Source organism: Neopsephotus bourkii, unplaced genomic scaffold (assembly GCF_033783945.1).
Source record: "Neopsephotus bourkii isolate Nb327-2 ecotype Australia unplaced genomic scaffold, CSIRO-AGI_Nbou_v1 NB_230, whole genome shotgun sequence".
NCBI lineage: Eukaryota > Metazoa > Chordata > Aves > Psittaciformes > Psittacidae > Neopsephotus > Neopsephotus bourkii.
The window spans coordinates 272,427-288,783 of NW_026900740.1; the positions used below are offsets into that span (position 1 = coordinate 272,427).

General features: G+C 40.7%; 1 protein-coding gene across 3 annotated transcripts in view; it reads right to left on the bottom strand.

Annotated features, from left to right (window-relative positions):
* Positions 1-9,653: 9,653 nt before the first annotated feature.
* The window catches only part of MLXIP (MLX interacting protein), a 45,475-nt gene continuing 38,771 nt past the window's right edge, over positions 9,654-16,357 (bottom strand). For 2 of the 3 annotated variants that reach the window (XM_061344569.1, XM_061344568.1), the window contains 4 exons: positions 14,620-14,747; positions 13,447-13,570; positions 11,046-11,175; positions 9,654-10,373 (listed from right to left, as the gene is read on the bottom strand). In XM_061344569.1, coding sequence (XP_061200553.1) covers positions 10,252-10,373; positions 11,046-11,175; positions 13,447-13,570; positions 14,620-14,747 — 504 coding nt within the window. In that variant the 3' untranslated portion in view covers positions 9,654-10,251. Of the gene's footprint in view, positions 10,374-11,045; positions 11,176-13,446; positions 13,571-14,619; positions 14,748-16,357 lie in introns of those variants that run through there. The other variant, XR_009724075.1, reaches the window with a different exon arrangement.

Below are 16,357 nucleotides of genomic sequence, written 5' to 3' on the forward strand. Positions count from 1 at the left end.
CAGAAATGTAATATACCAGGATGAGGAAACTTGGCTAAGTGTGACCTATCAGTAGTGATGTGATCAGTTTGATGCCAGGAACAACAATGATCATGTATTTGCTATTCTCCATATTTAAACTCTATAATCTAGTTTAAATTAATATGTAAAGGATAAATGTCTTTGGTTATTGATCGTATTTATTATAGACCTATTTATACTGTTTTATTTGCAACAGCATAGAAAAAGGATGGAGTAATGTAAGTCAGGGTGATTTAATTAACCGATACAACATGAACAAACAGAACAGCATGACTGCAGTCATTTTAATGTTATTTGTATTTTTATCTTGCAATTTTATCTCAAAAGTTATCAGACTAATTTTATACTTCTAAGTGAACTGCATTTATGAATTCGTATAATACATCTATTTTTATACATTGATTTTAACAATTATATAGTTTATATATTTATATTCAGATTTTAAACTTTTATATTTTAATACTGAAAGGGATAAATAATATATGTGCTACTTAACAGGTGAATGGGTTTAATAATTTTCTGTCATTACATTGGGATAGAACCTGGAATTTAATTACAATGATATTAAATAAAATTATTCTTGTTGGATTCTCTTTTTTTACCATGTAATTCTTCTTTACAATATTTTTTTTGCCCTATAAACCTGGTGTTTTATTAAATGGTAAACTGAAGTAGCTATTTCTGGTCCTAATGTTACAGATGCTAGAGACAGCACATATCCTCCTTTCCCATCCATTTTTATTCATAGAAGGTGAAGTTTTGTTTCTTAAGTTCCTTAAGAAGCTGGTGTATCCTTATCCTTGCTTGGATACACCAGTGGGTAAATTGTTTTCACATCAGCCCCCACTTCTGAAGGGTGGATTATTGCTGGGTTAGGTCTGCCACAAGCACTACACCGAAACACGGCTGGTTACGTACGCAGCCATACACACTGGTGTAATGGACCATACACACTGGTCCTGGAGCTGGTCACAGAGCAGAGGCACTCAAACAGTCGAGGAGCAATAGAAAATGGAAAAAAAAAATCAGTTCAAAAAATGTAACATTATTTAGCTGTATCTAAAAAATAATTTTACTTGAAACACCTACTTAAAACACGAGCAAAAATCACTCCGCTTTCTGCTGCTACCCCTGTGCTCACTGGTGGTGGGTTCACACTAGCACACAGCCCTATTTATGTTCTGAATATCCAGGGAACTGCAGCTGGATTGAGCCCCTGTGTACCAGTGCTCCTTCTCTCCAAGGCTGTGAAAAGCCCAAGGGGAGCTGGAGTGAGGGATTTTGGTACCAGTTCATCCTCTCCGTTCTCCTTTTAAATCCTCTCAATACATCAGTGCCCAACTCACCCTTCTGCTGGGGTGGTTCTTCAAGACAGTGCCATTAGGGCTGAGGAGCTGTAGCTCTTACTCCTCCCATTGCTGGAGATCCAGTCCTGTTCTACCCAGACTTCTCCAGGAAAAGTGGTTTCTTGACATCAGCCAAGTCACTGCCAGTCCCCAAAATGAATCAGTCTTGGGAAACTGGAATATTTTTCTAGGACCCCCCAGAGAAACACAGGGACCAAACTCCTTGCCAGAGCCAGGGGAAGAATTCCTCTCAAACGGAACCAGTTTCAGATGCCACCGTGTCACATAGTGACAACAGGCAGAAAGAAGAGGGCAGATCTGAGACTGTTATCCTGGGTTCTGATGGTAACGCAAACAGCACAGTTCTTTTGTCAGTGACACATCTTGAATTCAGAGCATGTTTTAATTAACCACCTCTCTGACCTGTTTGAGCCTTGTGCAAGCATGGTGAGTCCAAAGGTGGGTATTGATGTCTTCTGCGTAAGAAAGGTACCTGCCAGTCCTGGGAATCTCAGCACTATCCCCATGAGCAGCAGATGCAATAGTAGCTGGGGCACTCCTTCTATCTGCTTAGTTCAGGTCTGCCAAATTTTCCAAGGTCCAAAAAGTGCAATTTAAACCTTAATTTTTATCAATATCCTTAATTAATTATATTTGATTATATTTAATTTTAAATATATTTAATTATATAGTCTATAAATTATATTATTATAATATTAGTTATATTTGATATGAATATCCTTAATTTTTAGCAGAGGAAGAAGAGTGAATGGAAAAAGATCACTGATGGGGGATGTGCTTATCCCCAAGGCAGAAGCAACATCTGCTGACTTTATCAGGTAGTGTCAGCAAATCACCACGAACAGGAAGACATTCACAACCTGAGGGCTTAAGACATCACCATTTCCAATGGCTGATACAAACCACTTAAGCCTTGCTGAGCCAGAGGATTATACAGGGCCAGTCCCTGCGGTTTCCTCTCTTTTCTTTCACCTTGTGAATATGTAAATAGCCAAATGAAAGTGTTTTCCTTGGAAAAGACAAAAGATTTCCTCAGAAGCTCAAACAAGATGTTAAAGTGAGTCAGATGGTCTGTACCAGTGCACCTTACAGGAAGAGCAACCCGAAAAGGAAGAGTTGTTCTTCCCCATGAGGGCACTGCCAGCCCTGCAGAGTCAGCTCACCTCCAGAGCCTGAGCTCACCCACACGGGAGCTTGAAGAAGGGAGAAACAAGCTTATGCAAAATCGTGACAAGCTGCTGCTCTCATCATATGTGCTTGAAAGAGAACAGTGCTTTGCCACAGGCATTTAGGACGCAGCAAAGCAGATGGGCTGGCTGATAACAGAAGATCAAACTTCAAAGGGCTGAGGTCATGAAGTGATGACCAACAGCCCCTGAGGAGTTGGAATGAGCGTAAGTGCATGCCCAGGTAAGCGAGACAGAAACAGTGACTGCAGTCTGATACACAAAGTGACACAACTACATCACTAAAACACTTCTGACACCTGCACTATGCTCATTTCTGCAGGCTGATATAGTGAACAGCCACTGATGCTGTCAGACACTAGTTTATTTAGGTTCTGTAGGTAGACTGTCCTTTTGTCTATCCCAATACAGTTGGTTCCCTGTCAATCTAGGCAGACATAGAGGCTTCTTCTTGAAAAGCTCTTCCCATGAGAAAATGGGGTAGCTTCAGAAAAGGCAGGGACATTAAACAGGTTAGAGTCATATTTTGAATGACTGAGGTTGGACTGCACAGTAAAGAGATGTGAGAGCCAACAGTAGCCCTAACACAGAGGTGGTTGTGTGGCTTCCTTTCAGAAGTTCTCTATTTAACCTGACTGAAAATGAAGCTGTTGGCTTTCAAAGCCTTAGAGGAATGAACAGTTGAGATGGAAGAGTCGCAAACGGGCTTTCTAAGACATGTCGAAAGGGCAGGCAGCCACATTACTTAGGGATGTGATGAGTCTCATCTTTTGTGGGTTTGTTTCCATTTTGTGATGGAAAGGCGCTGGGGTTTGTGATACACACACCTTGTTCCAAGACAGGAACACGCTGAACACATTAAACACCTCTCCGGATGACAACAGGGACTCTTCTGTGTTTGCACACAGGGAACTTCCCCAACACCCAACTATTCATTCTCTGCCCACACCCTCAGGAGGAGAAAGCCCTCAAGGACAACAATAAGCATAGAAGAGCTCCTGAGGGTAAATACAGGTTAAAATAATTAAAATCTAGTGAGCATTGCTTTCTATTCTTTTACTTACAGAGATCCCCGAGCTATTTGCCCATTGAAGGGCCAATTCCCTTGCAGCAGTGATTCTATTTGGCATAATTTCCATAGAACATAGTCCATTTTAGCAGTGTTTAAAGATTCGCAGAATCAGCCACAAAAACGAGCCATTTCAGTAACTGTATTTTGGCACATACCAGCCACACTGAAATCAACACAAAATTGGTAGTAAAGAAACAGTGCTCTCCAGCCACAGCTTCCTCCCAGAGAGGTTTGATAGCATCACTGCAGTAACACAGGCATTTGTAATGCTTGGCTGAAAGAGAAGTCAGGCTGAGATGTTGGTTTATTGCTGCTTAGGTAGCACTGTTATTCACTGCCTTCCCCTACCAAAATGCTTTATGTGAGATCAAGCTGAGATATGTAAAAAATTAACAGAGTTAGAACACTGCTCTACCTTCCCCTAGAACCACAAGACTGACTCATCAAAAGTTCTTGTACACTGTATGAAGTCAAAAACCACCAATCGCAAGGATGAGATTAATCAGCATCAACTCTTGTGGAATGATTTTGAAATGAAATCCCTCTTTTCACTCATCTGTTACCTTTTGCTTCAGCTACAGCCTCAGTCACCCAATGCTGCTTCCACTGGGCAAGAAAATCCAATACACCAATGAGGGGACAACTGAAGCGTCCTACCAGGGAAAACCAAGAATCAGTCAGTAACAGCAAAGATGAAATGTTATTTGTTTCAGCTTTTAAATGGATTTAAGCAGCTCAATGCCTAACACGGGCATTAGTTCCATGGAAATACCATGTTAACCATCTCAGTGCTGCTCTGTGGAGTCCACTGGCCAGGGGGTATGTCAGCCAAGAGCCCAAGGTCCAAGGCTGCAAGCAAGAAAGACCATCAGGGCTCAGGGCATTGGTGCAGCCCCTACAGGCTTAAGAGTTTTATACCAGGGGTTTGAATTACTGACCTGTTAGGGGCAGAAAGAAATAGATGTTTGTCTGCTTTGTTTCGTCAAAAGGGCTTGCTCTCACTGTTATGCTTAATATAATTATCAACATAAGTCTGGCAACTTCAGGGACACATCAGAACATCAGGACATTTGGAAATCTATGCAAAATGTGAAAGAGCAGCTCACCGGTTATTCTTCACAGGGTGAAGAAACATGTACCCTCTGCAGACACCTGGACTTGTGGAGATGGTGCTTTAGCCCAACTGTCCTTTCCCAGTCTCTAAGTCTTAAAAGGAGTCCAAGCTTCAGAAGCTCAGCAGAGGATATAAGCCTTGCAATAGGAAAGCCAAACACAGATCAAAGGGACAACTTCAGCATTTCTAATAGGGAAACGAGTCCTTGTCACCTTTCAGACTTGCAAAGAGGATGGCAAGTGCTGGTCCTGGTCCAGGAACAATTCCACTTACCATTTCGCCACATCCAGATAGAAAATAAAGGCATTAAACCCAGGTTCTTCCAAAAAATAACCTTTATTGTTTTGGTTGTAAATATAAAAAAAAAATGCATTGCACAATTTTGACAGACCTACTGAAAAGTGCTACATATCAACAGCACAACAGAAGTTGTGTCATGCAACAGAACAGGAAACCTAGGCAAAGCAAGAGCACAACCTGAAGTCCTCATACCTCCAAGCTCTTTTTTTCCCTTTTTTGGTTTTTTTTGTTTTTTTTTTAACAAGAATGAACTCCATTCACTTAAAACACATTTAAATACAAGGTTAGAAGAAGAAAAAGAGCAATTTATTCATTGTATTGTTAATTTAAAGGCTTGCTCCTAACATTGATAACTTTTGATTCAAAACCTTTACTCATGATGGCAAAGTTCAGATATAAAAGCAGTTCAGTCATTCTATTATCTAAGATGTGTTTCTTTGTAACAGAATCAAGTTTTACAGATCAAGCTACAATTCAGTACTACCACTTCTGCTCTAACACAGAAATCCGACCAAGAATGAAACAAAAAGAAACCTGAAGCCTTAACTGATGTTGCAGGAACAATAGTGGAGCCCTATAAAACTAAAAACCCCAGAACAAATGATTTTCTCTGAAACTCAAGTGTATAAACTGAGGAGTAATAGGAAAACTCCCGCTGTGTCACCTAAAAGTCATCAACAGTTGTCCATAGTCCTCCAAGACTGGTATGACCAAATCTCTAAACCACTTACCACTATTTGGGTGTTTTCCCATGCAATAAATGTGGAAAGGAACCAAAAAAGAAAGAAAAAGGTCAAAACAGTCGACAACCCATTGTATCTTCTAGTCGGCAACATCAAGGCAAGAATTATCCGCTCCAGAAACACATAAAGTGTAATAGCTTTCAAACATTTTGTGCTGCAAAAGCATGATCTTACTGAATGTTTCTGCAGTGAGCTTCCTCCTCCTGCTCTCAAACTGCTCTTCAGCAGTTTTGCACTTCAGAAGCAAACAAAACCTCCACAACGTGCATACGCATGCACGCACACACACACTCAAGGGAATGTAAAAACCCCTGAAGATACAAAGTAAAGGGATGCTATTTTTCAATGCAATTCGTCTTTTCAAGCCATCTCAGATTTAGAAATTGATGCATTTGCATATTTACTGGTATCTGTCAAACTTCTGCTACGACAGTATGCACACGTGTGCAGATGTGCTTGTGTATGCAGGAGGATGGTGAAGTCAGCAGGAAAGACGCAGTTTCTTCCACACATATGCACAATTTTCCACAACCTCAGTGTCAGAGGGACACAGTAATTGCCATGCAGATAAAATCCTCTTAAATCCCAGTGAAGCCCCACTTTGTCAGTTCACTGGATTTTCCACATAGCATTGTAATAGGGGAACAAACGTATGACTCAAGGTAAATCGAATACATACATGACGCCAAGATCTAAGGCACAGATGGAAACACTCTAGTAAGCTTCCCTTCAAGGAAGGCTTCCCAAAAAGTCTAGGAAAGCATGGAAGAACATGTCAATCAGGTCAAATGGTACTAATCAAGAATCCTTTGGTTTTGTGCAGAGATCAGACTATCAAGATGAAGTATGCAGTTGCATCTGTTCCTACTACTCATTAATTCCTTCAATTCTAGTTTGCTCCTAGACTTTCAGCACTTACTCCTCCTGTTAACAGGGAGCATCATACAAACCTAGTGACTATACCAGATAATGCACAAGTTCTCCAGAACTTATGTTTGTGGTGAGAGCCACCTAAATACAGTAACTGATAGAATTCAGGGTCAGAAGGAACCACGAGACAACCTCAGCTTGACTTTGTGCGTATCACTGGCCATCACTGCTTTATCTAGCCATTCCTTTGAATGAAATGTGTTGGATTTGACTGAATATGATTTGTGTTCAATTGTATGGGAATTCATTAAAATTAGTTTAGCACCAATTCACTGAAGACAGATGTGCATCATCTGTAATTCTGTATAGACCATAGGCACTGTGTGTTTTGCTTAAGTGTACTTTGGTGACACTGAGGAAATCAGACTGCTTAAACTAAGGGACAAAGTGTTACCAAACAGTTGTTTTTTTTTTTAAAGACGATGCACTTAGACTCCTCATTGAGTAAGACAGACAAAGGAGTTCAAATATAAACCAAAGTGGAAACTGCAGAATTAATACATACGTGGTCAATCGCTTTTCATACCGATCCTCAGCAGTTTCACTGTGCAGATGTGAGACATAAACCAGCTTTCTTCCTCCTCCTGTGTCTCCAAATGAAGTGAAATCACACCCCTCACAAGGCTGACTGATAGAAGAAAAGAATTCTGATTTGCAATAATAGGGTGAGAAAAAAATACATTGACTTGCTGCTTCAAAGAGCAGACACATCATTTCTGGTAACTGCACTACGTGGAAAGTATCTTTCCACTTTTCCTTCCTTCCCTCCTACACTCTTGCCTAAGTAAGCAATCTTTGATTTAATGTTTTTCTCTTTACTGTGTACAGATTTGCAATCTTTTAATAGTGCCATGAGCTTGTTTCTCTACCAGTTATTAAAATAAGTGTTTTACCTCCAATTGTAACCAGCTCATGCTGCAATGAGCATGATGGTTTTTCCATCCACATCCAGCTAAAACCTGTGAATGAACAAAATCTTTAGCAGTTCAGTCACACTACCCCTTCCCTTTCAACTTCCAATCCATTTAAGCTTAGTAGTCATCAGACTTCCCTGGGCTTTGAAGTGTGCTTGCAGTGCACTTTGCTTGTTGAGACAAAACTCTTGATGTTACTGATACCAGGAACAGTAGAAATCAAGCACAATCACTGCCTGACAAGGAGGAGACCACACTGTAGGGGAGGCATTAGAGGATTTGTTCATCTGAAAAGTACAGCAAAAACACAAGTGAGTGTTCCTGGACAATTTGCCTACTGATTTCTTTCTAGAAAAGTGGGTAAGTACTTTTAACATGCAAATCCACATGCAGCTATCTCTGCATCTCAATGAGACAGGCCAGCAAAGAAAAAACTCCCCAGCTAATCACAGTGTTAAATGACTTCCTCAGAACCAAGCTCACAATCAATGATAAAAATGGGAGGATCTAAAGTGCTGATTTAAAAAAGAACCTACACTTAAGTCAACACTTTTTATCCAGATGCATCCCAAAGAGTATTGCTTGATTACAACATTGTGTATGAAAGACTTTGATATGGATGCCCCAGAAAATCTACTTGCTATTTAATTACTATGACAACCCTTTACACACTATTTCCACAAACCATTCCTTACTGAGACCTGGACTTTTGCTGGTTCTGTCACAAGGGCACAGGTTTTCCCATGTGCCACAAGCTTCAAATGATATGTTAGATCTATCGTTAAACAAACCAACAAAGTATCTTTCATTTGTCTGCAGAGCTACAGAAAGGCATGTTGATACTCAGATCATGCTGTTTTGTCTTCTGCTTCAGCTCTCCCCCCAGCAGTGCCCAAGTCCTCAACTCACAGTACCTCTTGCTCAAGGAGAAGGGTTAACCTTTCATGCTTTCCTCTTGCTACAGGCCTGCTCACAGACAAGCGAACTCTGCAATGAAAGCCATTAGCTGCAACATCTCAGAACAAGGAAGAAAAATACTCCCACTGCTTCATCCTACTCCCCAGGCCTATTGCTTTCTTATAAACTTTGGCCCACCCAGTGCTGAGAAAAACTACATCCCCCAAAGGAGAACCTAGTGACCTCATTTCAGCACTGTGCAATGCCCCAGTGTTTCAGCTGCTCCTCGTTTTAGCACTGTACCAGCCGCTAATCGCATCCAGGCAGCCTGCTTTTGAAACTGGGAGAAAACCAGTCACTGGAGGTACAAGGGAGACATTACCCATAGTTTGCATAGCTCTTAAGAATCAGCATCAGTGAGTGGAATTACAAGGGTCTTAGGATCACTCCAGACTACGAATGATCAGCTGGAACAAATATCCCAGTGCTGTCTCAGGATGGACAGAGACTGCTGTAACAAGACTTAAGTTTACCTGCAGCAGAGCACAGTGCTTGCTGAGACTGTCACAGAAAAATGTTATGCACTATTTTGGGTTTTAAACATTTTTATATGTTTTGTCATTCATGTTGAACATAACCTTCCCATACAGACCAAATATACCTAAGTCCTTCAGGCTTTTCAGATAGAAGGCAAAAAGAACAAGCAAGAAAGAAGTAAAGAATTGCCTAGAAGTCCATGTGCTTTGATACAGTTTCTGAGACAGCAAAAAAGCCTATTTCTTAACATTACAAACTCAATTCTTGTCTCTGAAGCGCTACTACATTTATCTATGGATGTGTTTCATATGTGCACATTTTATGAGGAAGGCAGCTGAACTCTGCAGAGTGCAAAGAAAACAGTTCAGAGAGTAAATGGGTATGAAATCCATACATCCTAATTGCAGAATCTATGTCATTTAAAACTCCTTTCTTGCCCTTCCTGCACAGCCTGCTATTGACTCACTTGCAAAGGCTGTATCAGGAAAAGGAATACAAATCAGCTACTTTATTTGCTAGAAAATAAAGCATGTCTTGAAACTGATCATATGCAATGATACACTCATGAAAATAAAGATACACAAAACAGAGCCTGAGATTTTAATTCTAGTATTTTTGCCACGAGTTGACATCATTGACGGATTTTTCTTCTCCTTTGGTTTTAAAGATGAATCTGTTTAACAACTCTCACTATTCAAGTAAAACAAATGGAACTGAATACCAGAAAACAAAATAAAAAGCACATTTCATTTGATGAAATTGGAAGTGTATTTCTCCTTCAGGAGAACATCCCTTGGTGTACAAGATTGACACTTCAAAGAACTTGGTACTCAAAGCTTTTTCATAGAAGTGTGTTTGTTGCATATAGATGCATGCTGCATTGATGGAGATATATTGCTGCCTGCAGGACTCAAACCTGCTGAATTTACCTGAGCTTGGTGTTTTCTTACTTAATGGAGTACAGCACAGCACTGAAGAAGAATCAAAACGTTATGACAACGTTGCCTCAGAGTTCCACAGATTCTGAAGGCAGAGCCAGATGCCCTGAACAACGTCTCGTGTGATGGAGAGAATTCTTTCTAAAGTGCATCAACTGAAAGGAGCCTCACCAGGCTGCTGGACTGGCAGGGTCCCCACCCCCTGTATAAGCAACTCATTGTCTTTGGCTGTTAAGTTTCATCAGCTGTTTTGTTCATCTTGTTAACTGCCTCAGCAGCTTGCTCTGGCAGGCGCGATGGGTCCGACAGAACTGAGGTGGTTGTACTCAGATGCCGGAGGGTGTTCAGCACCACTGTAAAAAAAAGTCAGAAAAGCATCAAGAAAAGCTGTTAGTCTGACTGCAAAGAGATCCACGCAGGACAGTGTGCAGGTACTGCGAGGCTGTTAGACACATCTATGGAAATAACTCTGCAAAACATGCACACCACACACAGCAACAGCAATAAACAGATGTGTAAGAACTGTGCAGATGTAGTGCTTCAAACAACCCACTATTGGGTTGTAAACTACTCCTTCTACAGAAGAGGGCACCATTTGGGAATTACAACTGTAAATGTAAATACTTGCTGAAATGCAAAAGGGAAAGAACCAAGCAATCATGCCCAGACAGAAGGTCATTCCAAAGCCGAATATGAATCTCCACTCTTCCTTCAGAATGACGTAAATCACACTGCCAAACTCACTCCAACTACAGTGGAGCACCTGAAATTTCAATGCAGCTTGAGACTGTTTAAATTCTGGTATCCACATTTGCTGTTTGGTTTTTTCCTGTTCAGTCTTAATCATGCAACCGAGTGTCTTCATAGTCAAAAGAGGTTCATATTTTTCCGCTAAGAGAAAGGAACTGGAAGTCATATTTAGTACCATGTGATTTCTTTGTCATCCCCTGGCTTTCAAGAAATAGTGTTCTATATGGTCTCACTTTCAATGATCTGGAATAACTGCTGGAGAGAACCTTACTTACTTGGCCTCAGAACAGGAAGAGAACAGTGCTGATCCACCCAGGCCATTGCAGTTTGATTCAGATCCTTAAAGCTTGTAGAGGAAACCATCCCATTGAAGGACTCAAACAATGGCTTAATAATAATGCTGAACTGCAAATCATCAAATGTTAAGGGAGACAACAAAGGAGGAGTTCAAAACATTCTACAGGAAAGGCTACTACAGCCTTTCCCTATTTTCTGCAGAGAAAACAATGCACTTCTAAACAGACTGCAACTACTAGAGGCATTGCAACATTTCAAAGAGTCTGTTTTACATCTTTAACATTAAGACAAAGGAAAAAAATGACCCTCAGTTCAATATGGACCAGAACAGTAGCAAGCTGAGGACTGTCAGGCTTTCATTTTGGCTCTCTGTTGTCACAGCTTGGAAGGATGGGATGGAATTGGCAATAACCTTCCTGGCAGAAAAGGAGCAGACAGGATTTTTAGCCTGCAGTGTATTAGGATGCACAGAGTGCCGCCACAAGCTTCAGCTGCCCCAGCTCCAAGGCTTTCAGATGAGCTTTCCTAGAATATATGAACTCAAACTAGCTTTCTCTATTACAATAATTCAGCAAGGAGACTCAAGGTACAGTAATTTCAGAAGCTGGCTGGATGATAACACTCATGTGAAGGCTCAGAATCTGTGGTTTTATCATGTTACTCTGGATGTCAGCAGCAAGTAAGAATGTGGTCCAAACCAATCTCAGCATTGTCATGCATCCCTATCTCACTGTGGCTGACAATCAAGATAGGTCTAGTAACACTGGAGGGGATTTACATGCCCTTATACACTTTGACAGTGACTGGAAGAACAACATGGGTATTACTCAATGGATATTCTAATATTCAAGAGTATTCTATTCTTGGGTTATCTCTGGTTGCCCAAGAGAAACCAGATTACTCATTTCCCTCTTATATGCAACAGAAACTATGGCATTTTCATATCTGTAATGAAATTGCTCTTCTCTCTTTTACAGTCATTCCACAAGGAGGAGCTTTTTTATTATTAACACTCACCCCTGGACCTTGCCAGTTTTTACTGCCATGCACTAAGGATTCAATCCAGCTGCTAGAACAACTGTTGGGTCACAGTTACACCCTGACTTGTAAAGGGAAGTCTGGGAACATTACCTCTTCTTTCACCAACCACAAACGCCTTTCTCTTTGCCTAAATATGACAAAAAGCAGCTACGCAGAATTGCATCTTCATCCCTGAAAACCTCTGCCACTTTCCAAAAGTGTCTCGGTTCCAAATTCCAGAGGTAATTAACATCTTGGAGCAGCATAAAACGAACACACCATCCCATCAGCAAACACGTGCAGGATTGTCTTTAGTGCATGGATCAAACTGGTTATTTAAAAACCTCTGGGTTTGTAATTTAGTTGGAATTGTTATAAAATTAATAGTGCTGTAGAATCTAGAGGTTCAACAGCTGCACCAGCCTTAAGTTATCAGAGTTTGCCTGAGAACTTGCTAAGAAATTTTTCCTAAAACAATGCTAAAAAGAGAAGTATCTTTCTAGGGCCAACACAAACCAGGGAACACCAAAGAAAGCATTTTTATATATGAAAGAATTAAAAATGCTGTACTTCATGTATGCACAAGCATGCACAGAAATACTCATGTTATCCACAGAGTCAGAGAGAAATAATCAGCACAGAACAGAGACAGAAAATCTGAAGTGCAAATAGCTACATGAACAAACGAAGTTTAATGGGAAAAGGGAAGGTTAATGCTAATGACCATTGCTAATTACTAATAGCCCTGAACTGATCCAACCTAATGATGTTTACTCCAAACTAGTTCAGTCTGTACAGCACAGACTAATCTTGCTTCATTCAGTTTGTACCTTTCTATCTCCTATATTATCATCTGCCTACAAGCACAGCTGCCAGCAGCACTGGAGAAGCAAAGAGAAACTAAATTGATTCCCTGTTGTAACAAAAGACAAACAGAAAACTAAGAGAAAATAAAAAATAAGAGGGGCAGGGAGAAGAAAACATGCAAGTTTTTACAACCACCATTGCAACAGCTTCAGTAATTGTTTGTAATAGCTTTTTCTCCAAAATCTTTGTTATTCTGTTCAGTTCTTCCAAGAGACAAGAACTACAGTTACAGCAGCAGTCCAACATTGCTTGCACTACAAGGAAACCCTGCCTTTGTACTGCATTTTACTTTCAAGTTACCTCCCATGCTTTAAAGTGAACAAGTTCTGCCTCATGACAGTCAGTAAGGCAGAGATTCACAACCACATACAGGTGTGAATGAAAACTGAGGACAGATGTAATTGAAGTAACTTTGCTTAAACACGAAAATCCAGATTTTGGCTCTGTCAGTACCAAACCTCAAGTTCAGCAGGTCGATACAAAAAAGGATACAATCCAAAACTTCCAGTTCTGCAGGGTCCTGCTTCTCACATACTCATCAAACATCCTCTTCATGTGGTCAAACCTCTGCCGTGTTACGGGAGCCCCGGTAGCAGGGAGCTGCTGTTGACAAGAACTGCAAAGAAGATGTTCTGAGGTCAGAATCCCCACCAGAAAGGACACTTCCAGACCAAATTATAGCAAGAGAAAAGTGTGTATCCCCAGTATCCCTGACCAATGTGGCTTCCCAGTGCATGATCCCCTCCAGAATGTGACTGTTGTAGCCAGGAATACATACTGTTTTCCCACCAATTTTGTCTATATTCATACAGCAAAGCAATTTCTCAAGCTTCTACACACTTCTCATTACAAGCAACAATGCTGAAAACAAAGTGTAACATAGGACAAAGACGTTTTTGGCATCCAATTAGAAAAAGGCACATTAGGAGTCAAAAGAAAAATTTACAGGGTTACTCCTGAGCAGTATTACAGCTGAAAATGTTACAGAGATTCTTCAGAAACAGATCAATTTGAAATAAAATCAGACATCATCATACTTTAAAAGAAAAATCCCAAGGTTGTGATTTGCTGGTAAGTCTAACGTAATGCCTAAGCCTAACACTGCTGTAGATGGAAGAAAAACCACCGGGGTTCTCAACATGCTTTGCAATAGCACAGAACTATCTTAAACCCACAGAGGAAACTGAGGCACCAGGAAGGTGAAGCGACTTATCAAGAGTTATGTGCAGCCAGTGGCAAGTTTCTTGATTCCAAGTCCTGTGTCTTATGTACTCAGTCTTATTCTCCTGTGAAAACTGACTGCATTTGGAAGAAATGCAGCAAAGCCATCATGAAGAGTAAGTGTTTGATCACCCAGTGAGCACAACTTTATAAAAACATGTCACTGGCTTCTTCCCACAAGTGTTCTAACTGACCTGATGTGTCTTTTCTGATGCTGCCATGGCTGGGCATCCCTTCTCAGAGCTTGCTGAAAATCCACATGGTTTGCTACCAGTGCCCATCCCACAGCAACTATGCTTTTTGTTCAGCAGTTGGTAGCAATCCTACTTCTGCTCAATACCCATCTGCCGTTTGGCATGACATCTGAGGCAAACATTCCCTGTTGTTAGCCAAAGCAACATTCAAGCTGCTCTGCTTCATTACAGAAAGCTCCCCAAATCTCACATGATGGCAGCGTTTAGCTCCTCGATTTCTTCCCGAAGGCGCCTGGTTTCCTCTTGCATCTGTGTTCTTTCCTGCTGTAGTTTAGCGATATATTCTACTGTTTTCTGGAGCATGATTGCATGGCTGATCTAGACCAAACACAAACATAGAGCTCACTTTCTGGAACAAAGCTAGACAGGTGAAGAGTTTGCCCCTAACCTGCTGTAACACCCCGAAAAGCACTTCAGCACCTTAAGTTTCCTTCACTGTGTGCAAAAGGACACAGGTGGAGCAGAATATTTAGGTAATACTAAACTCTTCATTTCTCTGACTCCTGTCTGCACACTAGTACAGAGAAATGTGGTTGCAGTTTTGCTACTTTGTCGGAAGAAGTCATTTAATTATTTGTTTCATTTCATTACCTGTCCTCTTGAAAACATGTACAATTCCCACTTAAGTACTGAAGGATATGCTACATCTGCTGATAGATTCATTGCCCTGTTAGAAGCGTTGTTTCAAATTGACAATACAGATCATTTCATTTGGGAAACCAGAAGTTACTAACAGAAGGCAACACAGTTTGGCTATCACCAAAGGAGAGAGAAACAGTATCACAGATTCTTTTTAAAATACCACTCAGTTTGGAGGAACAAATTAAGTATCTGTACTTGAGAAATAAAATAATCAGACATTTTTAGAATCAGTAAAATAATCAGTAAAGCTGGGTTTTCAAAAGTCATTAATTTTCCAATCAGGAAGCCAAATTCTGACAACTTACAGCCTAAATATACAAAACCATAATAATTATGTGAACAAATCAACATGCTGCTTTCATATTATATCCATCTTTCAAGAGGCACTGGCATTTAAAGGACATTTTTATGCAGACAAGTCTGTGTTTCCATTATCTTGATTGCACTTTAGTGACCTAACTGGTATTGCCAAGAAAATGGTCTTAATTTGGACAGAGTCATATGACAACAAGAAGTCAGTTGGGTACCTTTTTCTCTGTAAATCTATGCATGGGTAAGGGGGTCAAAAAACAGCCCTGAAAGTATTTGTAAGGCTGTGGGCACAGAGACTAATGCTTCAAGGCAGATGCAAAGTGACCCAGAGGGATTTTCAAAGTCGTCTGAACTGGCCAGGCTCCTGACTGCTCCAGGCAGGCGGGGATCTCACTGGTGTATGAAGTTCTGAAACCTCACTGAACCTTTTTGTTCTTCCTTTGGCTCACTGACATGTTTCAACAGTATTTACAGGTGCACAAGGTTGCTCTGCTGTGCTCTCAGCTGTGGTTAGCATGGCATGAAGCCTAAGCTAATGAGTTGTGCTCATAGATGAGTATTATACTACCTCAGGCCAAATGTCGAGGTATGTTAAGCCAGGCCCAGCATCATATCAGCAGCATCTACCTGCCTTCTGGCTGGCTCATGGTTCAGGCAGAATAAGCTTACAGTACTGGCTGGAACATAGCTTTTTCAAGTCCGGCTATGGGGACCAGAACTCATCCAGAACAGGTAAAAAAGCCAGTATGTCAGAAGAAAGGTGACCTAACAGTAAATGGAAAGTCATCTTATGCTGCAAACATGACAAAAAAACCCTTCATTACTGGGGTCCCAAGAGCAAGGATTGCAAGGATCAGTTTCTCTTCTTTCCCTGTTGGTTTTAAAGCTGCAGCATCTCATCAGACAAGACTTGTTCAACATCTGAAGCTGCATCAGAAGAACAATGTTTAAAAGATGAAGCATTTTCACATACT